Source organism: Salmo salar, chromosome ssa19 (assembly GCF_905237065.1).
Source record: "Salmo salar chromosome ssa19, Ssal_v3.1, whole genome shotgun sequence".
In the NCBI taxonomy this organism is placed as follows: Eukaryota; Metazoa; Chordata; class Actinopteri; order Salmoniformes; family Salmonidae; genus Salmo; species Salmo salar.
The window spans coordinates 34,570,967-34,594,128 of NC_059460.1; the positions used below are offsets into that span (position 1 = coordinate 34,570,967).

Genomic DNA, 23,162 nt, shown 5'->3' on the forward strand with positions numbered 1-23,162 from the left:
TCATTTAGCCTGTTGTCATCATAAAGCGTCATATAGCCTGTAGTCATCATTTAGCGTCATATAGCCTGAAGTCGTCATATAGCCTGTAGTCTGTCTATGGAGATTGGGTGTGTGCTCGATTTTATACACCTGTCAGCGACGGGTGTTGCTGAAAAAGCAGAATCCACTAATTTGAACGGGTGTCCACATACTTTTGTATATATAGTGTGTTAAAGTTGAGTTCATTCCTACCACAGCTATATTAGCCCTGTAATACTTTTGACCAGGGCCCTATGGGTCTACTAGTCCACTATAGGTTAGGAAAGGTGCTGTTCAGCCCCGCCTTCAGGACGGTGGTCTTCAGCCCCGCCTTCCGGACGGTGCTCTTGGGTGACATTTCCCCTAATACAGATCTAGGATCAGCTTCCTCTCCCCCAATCCTAACCATAACCATAAGTGGGGGAAATGCAAAATTGACCCAGGGTCAGTGTCTTGGGCCAACTTCACCAACACCGTACAGAGTAGACCAAAGGCGGAGAGAACTGAGAGAAGACAGGCGGGCAGCTGGGATCGAGCTAATGTAGAATTCTGCAAATAAAAAAAACACATAACAAATATCTAGCTAAACAAGCAGCCTACATTGCCACAAGTAACTGTAATTCAATCTCAAAATCACATCTTGATTAAATGCATGTCCACTTTAGATGAATACACACTGAGCGGAGAGAGAGATGAATACGCACAGAGGACAGAGAGAGCGAGAGATGAACGCACACTGACAGGAAAGAGAGAGAGAGAGAGAGAGAGAGAGATGAACACACACTGACAGGAAAGAGAGAGAGAGAGAGAGAGAGAGAGATGAACACACACTGACAGGAAGAGAGAGAGAGAGAGAGAGAGAGAGAGAGAGATGAACACACACTGACAGGAAAGAGAGAGAGAGAGAGAGAGAGAGAGAGAGAGAGATGAACACACACTGACAGGAAAGAGAGAGAGAGAGAGAGAGAGAGAGAGAGAGAGAGAGATGAACACACACTGACAGGAAAGAGAGAGAGAGAGAGAGAGAGAGAGAGAGAGAGAGATGAACACACACTGACAGGAAAGAGAGAGAGAGAGAGAGAGAGAGAGATGAACACACACTGACAGGAAAGAGAGAGAGAGAGAGATGAACACACACTGACAGGAAAGAGAGAGAGAGAGAGATGAACACACACTGACAGGAAAGAGAGAGAGAGAGAGATGAACACACACTGACAGGAAAGAGAGAGAGAGAGAGATGAACACACACTGACAGGAAAGAGAGAGAGAGAGAGAGAGAGATGAACACACACTGACAGGAAAGAGAGAGAGAGAGAGAGAGAGATGAACACACACTGACAGGAAAGAGAGAGAGAGAGAGAGAGAGAGAGAGAGATGAACACACACTGACAGGAAAGAGAGAGAGAGAGAGAGAGAGAGATGAACACACACTGACAGGAAAGAGAGAGAGAGAGAGAGAGAGATGAACACACACTGACAGGAAAGAGAGAGAGAGAGAGAGAGAGATGAACACACACTGACAGGAAAGAGAGAGAGAGAGAGAGAGATGAACACACACTGACAGGAAAGAGAGAGAGAGAGATGAACACACACTGACAGGAAAGAGAGAGAGAGAGAGAGAGATGAACACACACTGACAGGAAAGAGAGAGAGAGAGAGAGAGATGAACACACACTGACAGGAAAGAGAGAGAGAGAGAGAGAGATGAACACACACTGACAGGAAAGAGAGAGAGAGAGAGAGAGATGAACACACTGACAGGAAAGAGAGAGAGAGAGAGAGAGAGAGATGAACACACTGACAGGAAAGAGAGAGAGAGAGAGAGAGAGAGAGATGAACACACTGACAGGAAAGAGAGAGAGAGAGAGAGAGAGAGATGAACACACTGACAGGAAAGAGAGAGAGAGAGAGAGAGAGAGAGATGAACACACTGACAGGAAAGAGAGAGAGAGAGAGAGAGAGAGAGAGAGAGAGAGAGAGAGAGAGAGAGAGATGAACACACACTGACAGGAAAGAGAGAGAGAGAGAGAGAGAGATGAACACACACTGACAGGAAAGAGAGAGAGAGAGAGAGAGATGAACACACACTGACAGGAAAGAGAGAGAGAGAGAGAGAGATGAACACACACTGACAGGAAAGAGAGAGAGAGAGAGAGAGAGAGAGAGAGAGAGATGAACACACACTGACAGGAAAGAGAGAGAGAGAGAGAGAGAGAGATGAACACACACTGACAGGAAAGAGAGAGAGAGAGAGATGAACACACACTGACAGGAAAGAGAGAGAGAGAGAGATGAACACACACTGACAGGAAGAGAGAGAGAGAGAGAGATGAACACACACTGACAGGAGAGAGAGAGAGAGAGAGAGAGATGAACACACACTGACAGGAGAGAGAGAGAGAGAGAGAGAGAGATGAACACACACTGACAGGAAAGAGAGGAGAGAGAGAGAGAGAGATGAACACACACTGACAGGAAAGAGAGAGAGAGAGAGATGAACACACACTGACAGGAAGAGAGAGAGAGAGAGAGAGATGAACACACACTGACAGGAAAGAGAGAGAGAGAGAGAGAGAGATGAACACACACTGACAGGAAAGAGAGAGAGAGAGAGAGAGAGATGAACACACACTGACAGGAAAGAGAGAGAGAGAGAGATGAACACACACTGACAGGAAAGAGAGAGAGAGAGAGATGAACACACACTGACAGGAAAGAGAGAGAGAGAGAGAGATGAACACACACTGACAGGAAAGAGAGAGAGAGAGAGATGAACACACACTGACAGGAAAGAGAGAGAGAGAGAGAGAGATGAACACACACTGACAGGAAGAGAGAGAGAGAGAGAGATGAACACACACTGACAGGAAGAGAGAGAGAGAGAGAGATGAACACACACTGACAGGAAGAGAGAGAGAGAGAGAGAGAGAGATGAACACACACTGACAGGAAAGAGAGAGAGAGAGAGAGAGAGATGAACACACACTGACAGGAAAGAGAGAGAGAGAGAGAGAGAGAGATGAACACACACTGACAGGAAAGAGAGAGAGAGAGAGAGAGAGATGAACACACACTGACAGGAAAGAGAGAGAGAGAGAGAGAGAGATGAACACACACTGACAGGAAAGAGAGAGAGAGAGAGAGATGAACACACACTGACAGGAAAGAGAGAGAGAGAGAGAGAGATGAACACACACTGACAGGAAAGAGAGAGAGAGAGAGAGAGATGAACACACACTGACAGGAAAGAGAGAGAGAGAGAGAGAGATGAACACACACTGACAGGAAAGAGAGAGAGAGAGAGAGAGATGAACACACACTGACAGGAAAGAGAGAGAGAGAGAGAGAGAGATGAACACACACTGACAGGAAAGAGAGAGAGAGAGAGAGAGAGATGAACACACACTGACAGGAAAGAGAGAGAGAGAGAGAGAGAGATGAACACACACTGACAGGAAAGGAGAGAGAGAGAGAGAGAGAGATGAACACACTGACAGGAAAGAGAGAGAGAGAGAGAGAGAGAGATGAACACACTGACAGGAAAGAGAGAGAGAGAGAGAGAGAGAGATGAACACACTGACAGGAAAGAGAGAGAGAGAGAGAGAGAGAGAGAGAGAGATGAACACACACTGACAGGAAAGAGAGAGAGAGAGAGAGAGAGAGATGAACACACACTGACAGGAAGAGAGAGAGAGAGAGAGATGAACACACACTGACAGGAAAGAGAGAGAGAGAGAGATGAACACACACTGACAGGAAGGAGAGAGAGAGAGAGAGATGAACACACACTGACAGGAGAGAGAGAGAGAGAGAGAGATGAACACACACTGACAGGAGAGAGAGAGAGAGAGAGAGAGAGAGAGAGATGAACACACTGACAGGAAAGAGAGAGAGAGAGAGAGAGAGAGATGAACACACTGACAGGAAAGAGGAGAGAGAGAGAGAGAGAGAGAGAGAGAGAGAGATGAACACACACTGACAGGAAGAGAGAGAGAGAGAGAGAGAGATGAACACACACTGACAGGAAAGAGAGAGAGAGAGAGATGAACACACACTGACAGGAAAGAGAGAGAGAGAGAGATGAACACACACTGACAGGAAAGAGAGAGAGAGAGAGATGAACACACACTGACAGGGAGAGAGAGAGAGAGAGAGAGATGAACACACACTGACAGGAGAGAGAGAGAGAGAGAGAGATGAACACACACTGACAGGAAAGAGAGAGAGAGAGAGATGAACACACACTGACAGGAAAGAGAGAGAGAGAGAGATGAACACACACTGACAGGAAAGAGAGAGAGAGAGAGATGAACACACACTGACAGGAAAGAGAGAGAGAGAGATGAACACACACTGACAGGAAAGAGAGAGAGAGAGAGATGAACACACACTGACAGGAAAGAGAGAGAGAGAGAGATGAACACACACTGACAGGAAAGAGAGAGAGAGAGAGATGAACACACACTGACAGGAAAGAGAGAGAGAGAGAGAGAGAGATGAACACACACTGACAGGAAAGAGAGAGAGAGAGAGAGAGAGATGAACACACACTGACAGGAAAGAGAGAGAGAGAGAGAGAGAGATGAACACACACTGACAGGAAAGAGAGAGAGAGAGAGAGAGATGAACACACACTGACAGGAAAGAGAGAGAGAGAGAGAGAGAGATGAACACACACTGACAGGAAAGAGAGAGAGAGAGAGATGAACACACACTGACAGGAAAGAGAGAGAGAGAGAGAGAGATGAACACACACTGACAGGAAAGAGAGAGAGAGAGAGAGAGATGAACACACACTGACAGGAAAGAGAGAGAGAGAGAGAGAGATGAACACACACTGACAGGAAAGAGAGAGAGAGAGAGATGAACACACACTGACAGGAAAGAGAGAGAGAGAGAGAGATGAACACACACTGACAGGAAAGAGAGAGAGAGAGAGAGAGATGAACACACACTGACAGGAAAGAGAGAGAGAGAGAGAGATGAACACACACTGACAGGAAAGAGAGAGAGAGAGAGAGAGAGAGAGAGATGAACACACACTGACAGGAAAGAGAGAGAGAGAGAGAGAGAGAGAGATGAACACACACTGACAGGAAAGAGAGAGAGAGAGAGAGAGAGATGAACACACACTGACAGGAAAGAGAGAGAGAGAGAGAGATGAACACACACTGACAGGAAAGAGAGAGAGAGAGAGAGAGAGATGAACACACACTGACAGGAAAGAGAGAGAGAGAGAGAGAGATGAACACACTGACAGGAAAGAGAGAGAGAGATGAATACACACTGACAGGAAAAAGAGAGAGATGAATACACACTGACAGGAAAGAGAGAGTGAGATGAATACACACTGAGGAAATAGATTTTCATCATGTATATCCTTCTAATTAATCTTTACAGTTATTGACAATCAACACAACTTCTCTAGTCTGTATTTTCTGTAATATAAAGTATATGACGTCGTATTGCTCCATAATGCTGTGTTGAGGTTCAGGGGGATAATCTCACCAGGGTTTATTTCGCCCTGCAGCCACTTGCCTACCAGTAGAGGAACATAATGGAAACCAGTCTTGGTGTGTATAATCCTCAGCAGTGTTGGTACATCTATTGGTTGCCCGGTGTGTCTTCCATTATGTATTTTTAACTGTCAATTGAAAATGGGATATGGAGAGTTAATATATCATCGATGTTAAGGCTTGTCCGGGGCAAGTTAAACAAATAGGACAACCAGTTGTCTGAATAGACAAGTAAAAAAATGACTATCAAACAATTACCCCGATCAGGCAGCGCATGGTTGACATTCTGAATAAACAGCTTATATTCCGATTTTCTTTAAACTAATTCAATAAAAATGTTATATTTACACAAAGCAAGAGAACAATGTACATAGAGCTAAGAGTCTCACCAAAGCAGCGCAAAATGTCACAACTTTTAGTTTTGTTCTCTCTATCGAATGTTGGATGATGTGAGCCAATAGCTGAAGGCTATTTTTCTAGCGGACTTTTCAGTGTCTGATTGTTGTAGCAGTGATTGGTCTATTAATAAACCCCTCAGTGGATGTGACCTGGTCTATTAAACCCCTCAGTGGATATGACCTGGTCTATTAAACCCCTCAGTGGATATGACCTGGTCTATTAAACCCCTCAGTGACCTGGTCTATTAAACCACTCAGACTGCAACACATCTCTTTAGTACTGAGGCAGAGCTTCTTGAAGATCACTCTGCTACCCACATGCTGCAGCACTGTGGTTCAGCAGCAGATGCTGGGTTGTCAGCCACTGACTTGTCATTTCCGCTCGCCGTCGCTCACCGCTGTCATCAAATGGACTCAAGCTAACCACAAGTTCTGAGTGAGCTCAATCGTTGTGAAAAGCAAATACAGCGCTGAGTTTCTCTCTTGGTTTCCTGCAAACTTTGAGAAATAACAAGGAGCGCCCACAATGTGTTTTGTTGAGGAGAAGTGTTTAGCAATGAGTCTCTCAAAACTAACAAATTAATAAAATTACACGTCCTGACCAAACATCCACAGCCTGATGGTAAACCCAAGGAGTTCTTGTGGAACAGGGCAGAATGCTTCAGGAAACAGTACTCCAGGAAAACAGTGCTCCAGGGAAACAGTACTTCAGGAAACAGTGATTCGACAGTGGAAAAGTATGTCCGTTAGCAAAGCATTGTTGTCATTTTATAACAGGTGATGGTAAGCAGAAATAAGGGAGTACTAACTCTTAACTCTCATAGTTTCTCTTTCAAACAATCACTGGTACACAGCTAATAGCGAGCTAGCTAACGCTAACCTTAGCTAAAGCAAGCTAGCTAGTTAGCTACTCATAGTGAAACCCTAAGTAACAGTACAGATGAAAAATGATCAGGTCTACTGTACATCTCACTGTAGAAATTATTGTTGAAAACAAGTCTGTTGGAAATGTTGCTGTTAAATACAAGTAATCATTTTTATTCTGAACTGGAATAAACTGATTGAAGCAAGGTGCTTTTTGAGGTAAACACACTCACACAGTTCTGTGTTTTTCATCTACAGCAGGAAGCGGTCTCCTGCCTGACTGAGAAAGCAGTAGATATTCTGAATCAAGTTTGGCACTACATACTTGAAGTAGCTAGCCTGCTGCTGCTAAGCAGTATAGCTGTGTACTTAACTTTACACCATCATCGTGACTGGCTGGATTACATGCTACATGGCTCAGCTGACAAAGTGTGAGTGTGTGTGAGTGAAGGCCCTAGAAATGGTCAAAGACTCCAGCCACCCAAGTCAGACTGTTGTCTCTGCTACACACAGCAAGCAAGTATTTTCTCGGGAAGGAAAATATTAAACCCAAGTGTGTTTCTTCTGGTGAGACTTCGGCACAGGGTGTTAGACAATAATTAACATAGCGAGAACATCTGAACCAATCCACGCTATGGTTAATACAGTAACCGTACATGCTGCCTTTACTGTATTAACCATAGCGTGGATTGGTTCAGATGTTCTCGCTATGTTAATTATTGTCTAACACCCTGTGCCGAAGTCTCACCAGAAGAAACACACTTGGGTTTAATATTTTCCTTCCCGAGAAAATACTTGCTTGCTGTGTGTAGCAGAGACAACAGTCTGACTTGGGTGGCTGGAGTCTTTGACCATTTCTAGGGCCTTCCTCTGACACCGCCTGGTATAGAGGTTCTGGATGGCAGGGAGCTCGGCCCCAGAGATTTACTGGCTGTACGCACTACCCTTGCGGTTGGATGCCAAGCAGTTGCCATACCAAGGGGTGATGCAGCCAGTCAAGATGCTCTCAATGGTGCAGCTGTAGAGCTTTTTGAGGATGCCAAATCTTTTCGGACTCCTGAGGGGGATGAGGCATTGTGGTGCCCTCTTCATGACTGTGTTGGTGTGTGTAGACTATGATCGATCCTTAGTGATCCAGGTCATCTACAAGACCCTGCTAGGTAAAGCCCCGCCTTATCTCAGCTCACTGGTCACCATAGCAGCACGCGCTCCAGCAAGTATATTTCACTGGTCACCCCCAAAGCCAATTCTTCCTTCGGTCGCCTTTCCTTCCAGTTCTCTGCTGCCAATGACTGGAACGAACTGCAAAAATCACTGAAGCTGGAGACTCGCATCTCCCTCACAAACTTTAAGCACCAGCTGTCAGAGCAGCTCACAGATCACTGCACCTGTACATAGCCCATCTGTAAATAGCCCATCCAACTACCTCATCTCCATACTGTTATTTATTTTATTTATTTTGCTCCTTTGCACCCCAGTATCTCTACTTGCACATTCATCTTCTGCACATCTATCACTCCAGTGTTTAATTGCTATATTGTAATTATTTCGCCACTTTGGCCTATTTATTGCCTTACCTCCCTTATCCTACCTCATTTGCACACAGACTTTTTCTACTGTATGTTTGTTTATTCCATGTGTAACTCTGTGATGATGTTTTTGTCACACTGCTTTGCTTTAGCTTGGCCAGGTCGCAATTGTAAATGAGAACTTGTTCTCAAATAGCCTACCTGGTTAAATAAAATAAAAAAGTGATGTGGACACCGAGAAACTTGAAGCTCTCGACCCGCTCCACTACAGCCCCGTCGATGTGAATGGGGGCTTGCTCGGCACTCCGTTTCCTGTAGTCAACAATCAGCTTCTTTGTCTGTTGAGGAAGAGGTTGTTAAAAACATATAACTCTGAGACAGAGCTTCTAATCATTAAAAGTATGTGGACACCTGCTCGTCGATCATCTCATTCCACAATCATGGGTGTTAATAGGAGTTGGTCCCCCTTTTGCTGCTATAACAGCCTCCACTCTTCAGGGAAGCCTTTCCACTAGATGTTGGAACATTGCTGTGGGGACTTGCTTCCATTCAGCCACAAGAGCATTAGTGACGTCAGGTACTGATGTTGGGCGATTAGGCCTGGCTTGCAGTCGGCCTTCCAATTCATCCCAAAGGTGTTCGATGGGGCTGAGGTCACTCTCAGCAGGCCAGTCAAGTTCTTCCACACCGATCTCGACAAACCATTTCTGTATGGACCTCGCTTTTGTGCACGGGGGCGTTGTCATGCTGAAAGGGGCCTAGTCCGAACCATGAAAAACAGTCCCAGACCATTATTCCTCCTCCACCAAACATTACAGTTGGCACTATGCATTCGGTCAGGTAGCGTTCTCCTGGCATCCACCAAACCCAGATGTGTCTATGGAGATTACATGGCTCTGTGCTCGATATTATACACCTGTCAGCAACGGCTGTGGCTGAAATAGTGTGGCTCCACTCATTTGAAGGGGTCTTCTGCTGTAGATATAGTGTACCTCAGTACAGCATTGGTTACGTTTATAGAGCAACTGTAGTGGGTTAAAAACAAACGCGATATTGGAGGATTTGGACGTAACTTCACCCATAAATCCTGGTGGAATGCATGATATTGTATATGAAACATATGCACCTAGTTTAACCCAGAAGAAGCCACGTGCACAACGCAGACAGAGGATGTCACAATCGTCTAAATGAGTAGACCAAAGCGCAGCGTACTTAGAGTTCCACATGTTTAATAAATATGAAACTCACCAAAACAATACAGAAGAAAACGACGCGTGACGTTCTGGGCTGCTCACAGGCAGCTACACAAACACAAGATCCCACGAAGCACAGGTGGGAAAAAGGGCTGCCTAAGTATGATTCCTAATCAGAGACAACGATAGACAGCTGCCTCTGATTAGGAACCATACTCGGCCCAAAACAAAGAAATACAAAAACATAGAAAAAGGAACATAGAACGCCCACCCTAGTCACACCCATTCTATCCAGTTACATCATAGAAACAGTATTATTACCATGGCATTATAACACAGCAGACGAAACCCCCTGGGCTCGTCAAAAAAACTAGAGACTTAATCATGTAAATCTTTCTGTTCCGTATTTGTAAAGCGATCCGATCCCATCTGTTGATGTAGCCTAGGCCTAGGACATTTCACAAGGCTCATATATCTGTTTTAAAAACACCGGTTTAAGTGTTTAAAAAAGGTTAAAACATCCGATATTTATGCATGCATGTCTGCTCAGAAAGTCTCAAAGTTAACGGTTACGAACGTTTAGAATATGTTTCATTTTGGTTCGTCGATCTGGCAAAGGGACTGACGCTGGAAACGTCTGTGCTCCTAACACTGTGTGTGTGTGTGTGTGTGTGTGTGTGTGTGTGTGTTTTGTCACCACTCTGTTCTAATCTACAGGACTACCAGGTAACCAAGACAACCGGTTATCCATGTAAACAACGACTCTGCACGTCTCACATGTAAAACTCATTGGGCTGTAGGAGTTCTACAGGCCCACAGAGCGGGAGAGAGAAAGCTGTATGAGGAGGGGAGGAGGAGGAAGAGTGTGTGAGGGAGGGAGGGAGATAATAAACTGGGTTAAATTCTGACTCCTGGCCCCTCTCCAGAGGGAGTATGTTTTAATGGTTCTGCTACGTGCCATGTGGAGCGTGCTGCAGTGTGACAGAGGCTGGCCTAGCCACTAGTCATCCTCCTCCCAGAAAGAGAATAACTTACACTGAAATAGCCATGCATGTATATGAGCCATTTCATATAGAAAGGTCAACCTGAGCATCTACAAATAAAGTGTGTAGTTTCCAAATGAAACCATGTTCATAATTATACTTTAGGTCTATATGTTGGAGTTCAGGCTTTATTAAAAAAATGTATGTAAGAAAATTGTATGAATTTTGACCATTACAGAGTAGGATGCACAGTCTCAAAGGCTTTTTCGGTCAATCATATTTCATTTCTTTTAAGAAAGGGCTCACAGAGCTTGTTTTTCAACTCACAGCTGTCCCCCAGTATTACTTTTGAACGTTAGATGTTAAATGAACAATACAGACCAAATGGAAGGATCCTGTTTTGTTTACAGTCTAGTAAAGATAGGGGACAGATGATGTAACTTCTGTGATGTTTTTTTAGGAAAACATTTTTATACAACATGAATGAAACGTTCTCGTTCATCAATGTTTTATGTGGTCTGTAATTGGTTTCTCTCTTTTCATTGTCAGTATCGTTTTTCAGCGTTATGATATCCGTGCCAGTTGTGGATATTGATGTGTCATATCTTACCATCAGAATCACCTCATCTTCTGTCCTAGTTCTTAAATATATTCTTCAGACTTTTAATGATGTTTGTTGATATCTTGAAAATCACGTGTTCTAGCTAAAGTTATCTTCTAAAATAACCAGTGGCCTGTTTATTAGGTACAGGTTCTTTCAGAAAGTATTCAGACCCCTTGACTTTTTCCACATTTTGTTACATTACAGACTTATTTAAAAATTAAACCCCATAATGACAAAGCAAAAAGAACATAGGTATTCAGACCCTTTACTCAGTACTTTCTTGAAGCACCTTTGGCAGCGATTACAGCCTCGAGTCTTCTTGGGTTTGACGCTACAAGCTTGGCACACCTGTATTTGGCACACCTGTATTTGGGTTCCTCCCATTCTTCTCTGCAGATCCTCTCAAACTCTGTCAGGTTGGATGGGGAGAGTCGCTGCACAGCCATTTTCAGGTCTCTCCAGAGATGTTAGATCAGGTTCAAGTCTGGGCTCTGGCTGGGCCACTCAAGGACATTCAGAGACTTGTCCCGAAGCCACTCCTGCGTTGTCTTGGATGTGTGCTTAGGTAGAAAGGAAGGTGAACCTTCGCCCCAGTCTGAGTTCCTGAGCGCTCTGGAGCAGGTTTTCATCAAGGATCTCTGTACTTTGCTCTGTTTATCTTTCCCTCAATCCTGACCAGTCTCCCAGTCCCTGCCACTGAAAAACATCCCCACAGCATGATGCTGCCACCACCATGCTTCACCTTAGGGATGATGCCAGGTTTCCTCCAGACGTGACGCTTGGCATTCAGGCCAAAGAGTTCAATCATGGTTTCATCAGACCAGAGAATCTTGTTTCTCATGGTCTGAGAGTCCTGTAGGTGCCTTTTGGCAAACTCCAAGCGGGCTGTCATGTGCCTTTTACTGAGGAGTGGCTTCCGTCTGGCCACTCTACCATAAATGCCTGATTGGTGGAGTGCTGCAGAGATGGTTGTCCTTCTGGAAGGTTCACCCATCTACACAGAGGAACTCTGGGGCACTGTCAGAGTGACCATTGGGTTCTTGGTCACCTCCCTGACCAAGGCCCTTCTCCCCGATTGCTCAGATTGGCCGGGCGGCCAGCTCTAGGAAGAGTCTTTTTAGTTCCCAATGTCTTCCATTTCAGAATGGTGGAGGCCACTGTGTTCTTGGGGACCTTCATTTAATTCTTTTATTTTTTTTATTAATTCAACCATTTAAAAAAAACAAGCACACATAAAACCTGAAAAAGCCATGGAGGATAACACACAATGAAGAATGGGACTTATTTCCATTGTGGTCCTCTTCAATGCTGCAGACATTTTTTGGTACCCTTCCCCAGATCTGTGCCTCGACACAATCCTGTCTCGGATCTCTACAGACAATTCCTTCGACCTCATGGCTTGGTTTTTGCTCTGACATGCTCTGTCAACTGTGGGACCTTATATAGACATGTGTGTGCCTTTCCAAATCATGTCCAATCAATTGAATTTACAACAGGTGGACTCCAATCAAGTTGTAGAAACATCTCAAGGATGATCAATGGAAACAGGATATACCTGAGCTCAATTTTGAGTATCATAGCAAAGTGTCTGAATACTTATGTAAATAAGGTGTTTCTGATTTTTATTTTTAATACATTTCCAAATATTTCTAAAAGCCTGTTTTCGCTTTGTCATTATGAGGTATTGTGTGTTGATTGATGAGGACCTTTTTTTTTACGTAATCCATTTTAGAGTAAGGCTGTAACGTAACAAAATGTGGAAAATTCAAGGGGTCTGAATACCTTCCGAATGCACATACCCCGTTCATGAAAATGTTTCACGTGGCTATGGCTTGTTATATAAAGCAGGCAGACAGGCATCGAGGTATTCAGTTACTGGAAATTGAACGTTAGATGGGCAAAACGAGTGACCTAAGCCACTTTGAGCCTGGTATGATTATCGACCCAATATCTCAGAAACGTCCGGACTCCTGGGCTTTTCACGTACGATAGTGGCTAGGGTTTACTGATAATGGTGCAACAAGCAAAAAAACATCCAGTCAGCGGCAGTCCTGTGGGCGAAAACAGCTCGTTGATGGCAGAGGTCTAAGGAGAATGGCAAGAAGAGTGCAAGCAAACAGACGGGCCACAAACAGGCAAATAACGGCTTCTCGGAACGCACAACTCGTTAATCCTTGTCACGGATTGGCTATAGCAGCAGACGACCAAACCGGGTTCCACTCCAATCAGCTAAAAACAAGAAGAAGCAGCTATAGTCACCAACACTGGACAATTGAGGAGTGGAAAAACATCGCCAGGTCCAATAAATCCCCGATTCCTGTTGCATCAGGATTTGGTGTAAACAGCATGAGTCCATGGCCCCATCCTGCCTGGTATCAACGGTACAGGCTGGTGGCTCTGGTGTAATGGGGCGGGGAAGGTTTTTCTGGCACACGTTAGGTCCCTTGATACCAATTGAGAAACATTTCCATGCCCCGAAGAATTCAGGCTGTTCTGGAGCCAAAAGGGTTCTGACCTGGTACTAGATGGGTGTATTTAATGAACTGGACACTGAGTGTTAATACTGAGGTGCATTTCTCACACATGGCAGTACTGTTTTTTTATTTTTTATTTAAAGATAAGAATAGTGTTTATCAAGAATCTGAATAGTCCTGGAGTGTCTTTTTCATATCTGTGAGTGTCTACCTGTGTTATTCAGTCTACCTGTTAGGGTGTGATGTCTACCTGTGTTATTCAGTCTACCTGTCTACCTGGGTGTGGTGTCTACCTGTGTTATTCAGTCTACCTGTCTACCTGGGTGTGGTGTCTACCTGTGTTATTCAGTCTACCTGTCTACCTAGGTGTAAGTTTCATAGCGGGTCACCTTCCTAGGTCTAATCGTGACGGACAGTTAATGTTGTCATGAGTAATGTTATCACATTCTTAAGAGGGTCAGGACTAATCTTCTCCTTCTAGTGCAATCATCATTCTGTTTCTGTTCTGTTGTCTAGGCGATGGTGGCGTGTTACCCAGGCAACGGGACCGGATACGTACGCCATGTGGACAACCCGAACGGAGACGGGCGATGTGTCACCTGTATATACTACCTAAATAAAGACTGGGACACCAAGGTATTAAATAATACTGTCTACAGTTATCATGATATGAACCCTCTAGCACAGAGACTGGGATACCAAGGTATTAAATATTACTGTCTACAGTTATCCTGATATGAACCCTCTAGCACAGAGACTGAGATACCAAGGTATTAAATAATACTGTCTACAGTTATCCTGATATGAACCCTCTAGCACAGAGACTGAGATACCAAGGTATTAAATATTACTGTCTACAGTTATCCTGATGTGAACCCTCTAGCACAGAGACTGGGATACCAAGGTATTAAATATTACTGTCTACAGTTATCCGGATATGAACCCTCTAGCACAGAGGGTGAACAAGATCCTTTGGGTTTGGATTTGACCTGAGCCAAGTAGGGACTAGGGTGTGTTAGGACACATGCCTGGCATCCTGAATGGGACGGTCTGGTGTTTCTGGGTCTGTAGTTTGTAGTCTGGTGTCTGGTGTTTTTGGATCTGTAGTTTGTAGTCTGGTGTTTCTGGATCTGTAGTTTGTAGTCTGGTGTTTCTGGATCTGTAGTTTGTAGTCTGTGGTGTCTGGTGTTTCTGGATCTGTAGTTTGTAGTCTGGTGTCTGGTGTTTCTGGATCTGTAGTTTGTAGTCTGGTGTTTCTGGATCTGTAGTTTGTAGTCTGGTGTTTCTGGATCTGTAGTTTGTAGTCTGTGGTGTCTGGTGTTTCTGGGTCTGTAGTTTGTAGTCTGTGGTGTCTGGTGTTTCTGGGTCTGTAGTTTGTAGTCTGGTTCTGGTGTTTCTGGATCTGTAGTTTGTAGTCTGGTGTTTCTGGATCTGTAGTTTGTAGTCTGGTGTGTCTGGATCTATAGTTTGTAGTCTGTGGTGTCTGGTGTTTCTGCATCTTTAGTTTGTAGTCTGTGGTGTTTCTGGGTCTGTAGTTTGTAGTCTGGTGTTTCTGGGTCTGTAGTTTGTAGTCTGTGGTGTCTCTGGTGTTTCTGGGTCTGTAGTTTGTAGTATGGTGTTTCTCAATCTGTAGTTTGTAGTCTGGTGTCTGGTGTTTCTGGATCTAGTTTGTAGTCTGGTGTCTCTGGTGTTTCTGGGTCTGTAGTTTGTAGTCTGTGGTGTCTCTGGTGTTTCTGGGTCTGTAGTTTGTAGTCTGGTGTTTCTGGGTCTGTAGTTTGTAGTCTGTGGTGTCTCTGGTGTTTCTGGGTCTGTAGTTTGTAATCTGTTTTGTCTCTGGTGTTTCTGTGTCTGTAGTTTGTAGTCTGGTGTCTGGTGTTTCTGGATCTGTAGTTTGTAGCCTGTGGTGTCTCTGGTGTTTCTGGGTCTGTAGTTTGTAGTCTGGTGTTTCTGGATCTGTAGTTTGTAGTCTGTGGTGTCTGGTGTTTCTGGATCTGTAGTTTGTAGTCTGGTGTTTCTGGATCTGTAGTTTGTAGTCTGGTGTTTCTGGATCTGTAGTTTGTAGTCTGGTGTTTCTGGATCTGTAGTTTGTAGTCTGTGGTGTTTCTGGGTCTGTAGTCTGTGGTGTCTCTGGTGTTTCTGGATCTGTAGTTTGTAGTCTGGTGTCTGGTGTTTCTGGATCTGTAGTTTGTAGTCGTGTTTCTGGATCTGTAGTTTGTAGTCTGGTGTTTCTGGATCTGTAGTTTGTAGTCTGGTGTTTCTGGGTCTGTAGTTTGTAGTCTGTGGTGTCTCTGGTGTTTCTGGGTCTGTAGTTTGTAGTCTGGTGTCTGGTGTTTCTGGATCTGTAGTTTGTAGTCTGTGGTGTCTGGTGTTTCTGGATCTGTAGTTTGTAGTCTGGTGTTTCTGGATCTGTAGTTTGTAGTCTGGATTTTCTGGATCTGTAGTTTGTAGTCTGTGGTGTCTGGTGTTTCTGGATCTGTAGTTTGTAGTCTGGTGTTTCTGGATCTGTAGTTTGTAGTCTGGTGTCTGGTGTTTCTGGATCTGTAGTTTGTAGTCTGGTGTTTCTGGATCTGTAGTTTGTAGTCTGGTGTTTCTGGATCTGTAGTTTGTAGTCTGTCGTGTCTCTGGTGTTTCTGGGTCTGTAGTCTGTGGTGTCTCTGGTGTTTCTGGGTCTGTAGTTTGTAGTCTGGTGTTTCTGGATCTGTAGTTTGTAGTCTGGTGTCTGGTGTTTCTGGATCTGTTGTTTGTAGTCTGGTGTCTGGTGTTTCTGGATCTGTAGTTTGTAGTCGTGTTTCTGGATCTGTAGTTTGTAGTCTGGTGTTTCTGGATCTGTAGTTTGTAGTCTGGTGTTTCTGGATCTGTAGTTTGTAGTCTGGTGTTTCTGGATCTGTAGTTTGTAGTCTGGTGTGTCTGGATCTGTAGTTGTAGTCTGTGGTGTCTATGGTGTTTCTGGGTCTGTAGTTTGTAATCTGTTTTGTCTCTGGTGTTTCTGGGTCTGTAGTTTGTAGTCTGGTGTTTCTGGGTCTGTAGTTTGTAGTCTGTGGTGTCTCTGGTGTTTCTGGGTCTGTAGTTTGTAGTCGTGTTTCTGGATCTGTAGTTTGTAGTCTGGCGTTTCTGGATCTGTAGTTTGTAGTCTGGTGTTTCTGGATCTGTAGTTTGTAGTCTGGTGTTTCTGGATCTGTAGTTTGTAGTCTGCTCTGGTGTTTCTGGGTCTGTAGTTTGTAGTCTGGTGTTTCTGGGTCTGTAGTTTGTAGTCTGTGGTGTCTCTGGTGTTTCTGGGTCTGTAGTTTGTAGTCTGTGGTGTTTCTGGGTCTGTAGTTTGTAGTCTGTGGTGCTCTGGTGTTTCTGGATCTGTAGTTTGTAGTCTGGTGTTTCTGGATCTGTAGTTTGTAGTCTGTGGTGTCTCTGGTGTTTCTGGGTCTGTAGTTTGTAGTCTGGTGTTTCTGGATCTGTGGTTTGTAGTCTGGTGTTTCTGGATCTGTAGTTTGTAGTCTGTGGTGCTCTGGTGTTTCTGGGTCTGTAGTTTGTAGTCTGGTGTTTCTGGATCTGTAGTTTGTAGTCTGGTGTTTCTGGATCTGTAGTTTGTAGTCTGGGTGTTTCTGGATCTGTAGTTTGTAGTCTGGTGTTTCTGGATCTGTAGTTTGTAGTCTGTGGTGTCTCTGGTGTTTCTGGGTCTGTAGTTTGTAGTTCTGGTGTTTCTGGATCTGTAGTTTGTAGTCTGGTGTTTCTGGGTCTGTAGTTTGTAGTCTGGTGTTTCTGGGTCTGTAGTTTGTAGTCTGTGGTGTCTCTGGTGTTTCTGGGTCTGTAGTTTGTAGTCTGGTGTCTGGTGTTTCTGGATCTGTAGTTTGTAGTCTGTGGTGTCTGGTGTTTCTGGATCTGTAGTTTGTAGTCTGGTGTTTCTGGATCTGTAGTTTGTAGTCTGGATTTTCTGGATCTGTAGTTTGTAGTCTGTGGTGTCTGGTGTTTCTGGATCTGTAGTTTGTAGTCTGGTGTTTCTGGATCTGTAGTTTGTAGTCTGGTGGGTGTCTGGATCTGTAGTTTGTAGTCTGGTGTTTCTGGATCTGTAGTTTGTAGTCTGGTGTTTCTGGATCTGTAGTTTGTAGTCTGTCGTGTCTCTGGTGTTTCTGGGTCTGTGGTGTCTCTGGTGTTTCTGGGTCTGTAGTTTGTAGTCTGGTGTTTCTGGATCTGTAGTTTGTAGTCTGGTGTCTGGTGTTTCTGAATCTGTTGTTTGTAGTCTGGTGTCTGGTGTTTCTGGATCTGTAGTTTGTAGTCGTGTTTCTGGATCTGTAGTTTGTAGTCTGGTGTTTCTGGATCTGTAGTTTGTAGTCTGGTGTTTCTGGATCTGTAGTTTGTAGTCTGGTGTTTCTGGATCTGTAGTTTGTAGTCTGGTGTGTCTGGATCTGTAGTTGTAGTCTGTGGTGTCTATGGTGTTTCTGGGTCTGTAGTTTGTAGTCTGGTGTTTCTGGGTCTGTAGTTTGTGGCTCTGGTGTTTCTGGGTCTATAGTTTGTAGTCGTGGTGCTCTGGTGTTTCTGGGTCTGTAGTTTGTAGTCTGTGGTGTCTCTGGTGTTTCTGGGTCTGTAGTTTGTAGTCTGGTGTTTCTGGATCTGTAGTTTGTAGTCTGGTGTTTCTGGGTCTGTAGTTTGTATTCTGGTGTGTCTGGATCTGTAGTTTGTAGTCTGGTGTTTCTGGATCTGTAGTTTGTAGTCTGGTGTTTCTGGATCTGTAGTTTGTAGTCTGGTTTTTCTGGATCTGTAGTTTGTAGCTGGGTGTCTGGTGTTTCTGGATCTGTAGTTTGTAGTCTGGTGTGTCTGGGTCTGTAGTTTGTAGTCTGTGGTGTCTATGGTGTTTCTGGGTCTGTAGTTTGTAAGCTCTGGTGTTTCTGGATCTGTAGTTTGTAGTCTGGTGTTTCTGGGTCTGTAGTTTGTAGTCTGTGGTGTCTCTGGTGTTTCTGGGTCTGTAGTTTGTAGTCGTGTTTCTGGATCTGTAGTTTGTAGTCTGGCGTTTCTGGATCTGTAGTTTGTAGTCTGGTGTTTCTGGATCTGTAGTTTGTAGTCTGGATGTTTCTGGATCTGTAGTTTGTAGTCTGGTGTGTCTGGATCTGTAGTTTGTAGTCTGTGGTGTTTCTGGTGATCTGGGTCTGTAGTCTGTGGTGTCTCTGGTGTTTCTGGGTCTGTAGTTTGTAGTCTGGTGTTTCTGGGTCTGTAGTTTGTAGTCTGTGGTGTCTCTGGTGTTTCTGGGTCTGTAGTTTGTAGTCTGGTGTCTGGTGTTTCTGGATCTGTAGTTTGTAGTCTGTGGTGTCTGGTGTTTCTGGATCTGTAGTTTGTAGTCTGGTGTTTCTGGATCTGTAGTTTGTAGTCTGGATTTTCTGGATCTGTAGTTTGTAGTCTGTGGTGTCTGGTGTTTCTGGATCTGTAGTTTGTAGTCTGGTGTTTCTGGATCTGTAGTTTGTAGTCTGGTGTGTGGTGTTTCTGGATCTGTAGTTTGTAGTCTGGTGTTTCTGGATCTGTAGTTTGTAGTCTGGTGTTTCTGGATCTGTAGTTTGTAGTCTGTCGTGTCTCTGGTGTTTCTGGGTCTGTAGTCTGTGGTGTCTCTGGTGTTTCTGGGTCTGTAGTTTGTAGTCTGGTGTTTCTGGATCTGTAGTTTGTAGTCTGGTGTCTGGTGTTTCTGGATCTGTTGTTTGTAGTCTGGTGTCTGGTGTTTCTGGATCTGTAGTTTGTAGTCGTGTTTCTGGATCTGTAGTTTCTGGATCTGTAGTTTGTAGTCTGGTGTTTCTGGATCTGTAGTTTGTAGTCTGGTGTTTCTGGGTCTGTCGTTTGTAGTCTGGTGTGTCTGGATCTGTAGTTTGTAGTCTGGTGTTTCTGGATCTGTAGTTTGTAGTCTGGTGTTTCTGGGTCTGTAGTTTGTAGTCTGTGGTGTCTCTGGTGTTTCTGGGTCTGTAGTTTGTAGTCTGGTGTTTCTGGGTCTGTAGTTTGTGGTGTCTCTGGTGTTTTTGGATCTGTAGTTTGTAGTCTGGTGTCTAGTGTTTCTGGGTCTGTAGTTTGTAGTCTGTGGTGTCTCTGGTGTTTCTGGGTCTGTAGTTTGTAGTCTGTGGTGTCTCTGGTGTTTCTGGGTCTGTAGTTTGTAGTCTGGTGTTTCTGGGTCTGTAGTTTGTAGTCTGTGGTGTCTCTGGTGTTTCTGGGTCTGTAGTTTGTAGTCTGTGGGGTCTCTGGTGTTTCTTGGTCTGTAGTTTGTAGTCTGGTGTTTTTCGATCTGTAGTTTGTAGTCTGGTGCTGTGTTTCTGGATCTGTAGTTTGTAGTCTGTGGTGTCTCTGGTGTTTCTGGGTCTGTAGTTTGTAGTCTGTGGTGTCTCTGGTGTTTCTGGGTCTGTAGTTTGTAGTCTGGTGTTTTTCGGATCTATAGTTTGTAGTCTGGTGGTGTTTCTGGATCTGTAGTTTGTAGTCTGTGGTGTCTCTGGTGTTTCTGGGTCTGGAGTTTGTAGTCTGTGGTGTCTCTGGTGTTTCTGGGTCTGTAGTTTGTAGTCTGGTGTTTCTGGATCTGTAGTTTGTAGTCTGGTGTTTCTGGATCTGTAGTTTGTAGTCTGTGGTGTTCTGGTGTTTCTGGATCTGTAGTTTGTAGTCTGGTGTTTCTGGATCTGTAGTTTGTAGTCTGGTGTTTCTGGGTCTGTAGTTTGTAGTCTGGTGTTTCTGGGTCTGTAGTTTGTAGTCTGTGGTGTCTCTGGTGTTTCTGGGTCTGTAGTCTGTGGTGTCTCTGGTGTTTCTGGGTCTGTAGTTTGTAGTCTGGTGTCTGGTGTTTCTGGGTCTGTAGTTTGTAGTCTGTGGTGTCTCTGGTGTTTCTGGATCTGTAGTTTGTAGTCTGTGGTGTCTGGTGTTTCTGGATCTGTAGTTTGTAGTCTGGTGTTTCTGGATCTGTAGTTTGTAGTCTGGTGTTTCTGGATCTGTAGTTTGTAGTCTGGTGTCTAATGTTTCTGGATCTGTAGTTAGTAGTCTGGTGTTTCCGGATCTGTAGTTTGTAGTCTGTGGTGTATCTGGTGTTTCTGGGTCTGTAGTCTGTGGTGTCTCTGGTGTTTCTGGGTCTGTAGTTTGTAGTCTGGTGTTTCTGGATCTGTAGTTTGTAGTGTGTCTGGTGTTTCTGGATCTGTAGTTTGTAGTCTGGGGCTCTGGTGTTTCTGGGTCTGTAGTTTGTAGTCTGTGGTGTCTCTGGTGTTTCTGGGTCTGTAGTTTGTAGTCTGGTGTTTCTGGATCTGTAGTTTGTAGTCTGGTGTTTCTGGGTCTGTAGTTTGTATTCTGGTGTCTGGTGTTTCTGGATCTGTAGTTTGTAGTCTGTGGTGTCTGGTGTTTCTGGGTCTGTAGTCTGTGGTGTCTCTGGTGTTTCTGGGTCTGTAGTTTGTAGTCTGGTGTTTCTGGGTCTGTAGTTTGTAGTCTGGTGTTTCTGGATCTGTAGTTTGTAGTCTGTGGTGTTTCTGGATCTGTAGTTTGTATGGTCTGGTGTTTCTGGATCTGTAGTTTGTAGTCTGTGGTGTCTGATGTTTCTGGATCTGTAGTTTGTAGTCTGGTGTTTCTGGGTCTGTAGTTTGTAGTCTGTGGTGTCTCTTGTGTTTCTGGATCTGTAGTTTGTAGTCTGGTGTTTCTGGATCTGTGGTTTGTAGTCTGGTGTTTCTGGATCTGTAGTTTGTAGTCTGTGGTGTCTGGTGTTTCTGGATCTGTAGTTTGTAGTCTGGTGTTTCTGGATCTGTAGTTTGTAGTCTGGTGTTTCTGGATCTGTAGTTTGTAGTCTGGTGTCTAATGTTTCTGGATCTGTAGTTTGTAGTCTGGTGTTTCCGGATCTGTAGTTTGTAGTCTGTGGTGTATCTGGTGTTTCTGGGTCTGTAGTCTGTGGTGTCTCTGGTGTTTCTGGGTCTGTAGTTTGTAGTCTGGTGTTTCTGGATCTGTAGTTTGTAGTCTGGTGTTTCTGGATCTGTAGTTTGTAGTCTGTGGTGTCTCTGGTGTTTCTGGGTCTGTAGTTTGTAGTCTGGTGTCTGGTGTTTCTGGATCTGTAGTTTGTAGTCTGTGGTGTCTGGTGTTTCTGGATCTGTAGTTTGTAGTCTGGTGTTTCTGGATCTGTAGTTTGTAGTCTGGGTGTGGTGTTTCTGGGTCTGTAGTTTGTATGTCTGGTGTTTCTGGATCTGTAGTTTGTAGTCTGGTGTTTCTGGATCTGTAGTTTGTAGTCTGGTGTTTCTGGATCTGTAGTTTGTAGTCTGGTGTTTCTGGATCTGTAGTTTGTAGTCTGGTGTTTCTGGATCTGTAGTTTGTAGTCTGTCGTGTCTCTGGTGTTTCTGGGTCTGTAGTCTGTGGTGTCTCTGGTGTTTCTGGGTCTGTAGTTTGTAGTCTGGTGTTTCTGGATCTGTAGTTTGTAGTCTGGTGTCTGGTGTTTCTGGATCTGTTGTTTGTAGTCTGGTGTCTGGTGTTTCTGGATCTGTTGTTTGTAGTCTGGTGTCTGGGTCTGGATCTGTAGTTTGTAGTCTGGTGTTTCTGGATCTGTAGTTTGTAGTCTGGTGTTTCTGGGTCTGTAGTTTGTAGTCTGGTGTTTCTGGATCTGTAGTTTGTAGTCTGGGTGTGTCTGGATCTGTAGTTTGTAGTCTCGTGTTTCTGGATCTGTAGTTTGTAGTCTGTGGTGTCTCTGGTGTTTCTGGGTCTGTAGTTTGTAGTCTGGTGTTTCTGGATCTGTAGTTTGTGGGCTCTGGTGTTTCTGGATCTATAGTTTGTAGTCTGGTGTGGTTCTGGATCTGTAGTTTGTAGTCTGGTCTGGTGTTTCTGGATCTGTAGTTTGTAGTCTGGTGTGTCTGGATCTGTAGTTTGTAGTCTGGTGTTTCTGGATCTGTAGTTTGTAGTCTGGTGTTTCTGGATCTGTAGTTTGTAGTCTGGTTTTTCTGGGTCTGTAGTTTGTAGTCTGTGGTGTCTGGTGTTTCTGGGTCTGTAGTTTGTAGTCTGGTGTTTCTGGGTCTGTAGTTTGTAGTCTGTGGTGTCTGGTGTTTCTGGATCTGTAGTTTGTAGTCTGGTGTTTCTGGATCTGTGGTTTGTAGTCTGGTGTTTCTGGATCTGTAGTTTGTAGTCTGTGGTGTCTGGTGTTTCTGGATCTGTAGTTTGTAGTCTGGTGTTTCTGGATCTGTAGTTTGTAGTCTGGTGTTTCTGGATCTGTAGTTTGTAGTCTGGTGTTTCTGGATCTGTAGTTTGTAGTCTGGTGTCTAATGTTTCTGGATCTGTAGTTAGTAGTCTGGTGTTTCCGGATCTGTAGTTTGTAGTCTGTGGTGTATCTGGTGTTTCTGGGTCTGTAGTCTGTGGTGTCTCTGGTGTTTCTGGGTCTGTAGTTTGTAGTCTGGTGTTTCTGGATCTGTAGTTTGTAGTCTGGTGTTTCTGGATCTGTAGTTTGTAGTCTGTGGTGTCTCTGGTGTTTCTGGGTCTGTAGTTTGTAGTCTGTGGTGTCTCTGGTGTTTCTGGGTCTGTAGTTTGTAGTCTGGTGTTTCTGGATCTGTAGTTTGTAGTCTGGTGTTTCTGGGTCTGTAGTTTGTAGTCTGTGGTGTCTGGTGTTTCTGGATCTGTAGTTTGTAGT

The 23,162-nt window shown here is 44.4% G+C and overlaps 1 protein-coding gene across 2 annotated transcripts in view; it reads left to right on the forward strand.

The window, feature by feature from the left end:
* The window catches only part of egln1a (egl-9 family hypoxia-inducible factor 1a), a 217,595-nt gene that overhangs the window by 56,167 nt on the left and 138,266 nt on the right, over positions 1-23,162 (forward strand). The window contains exon 2 of one of the 2 annotated variants that reach the window (XM_045702243.1): positions 14,096-14,215. The exons of the other annotated variant lie outside the window; for it this stretch is intronic. Coding sequence (XP_045558199.1) covers positions 14,096-14,215 — 120 coding nt within the window. The remainder of the gene's footprint in view (positions 1-14,095; positions 14,216-23,162) is intronic. 2 annotated transcript variants of the gene reach the window in all.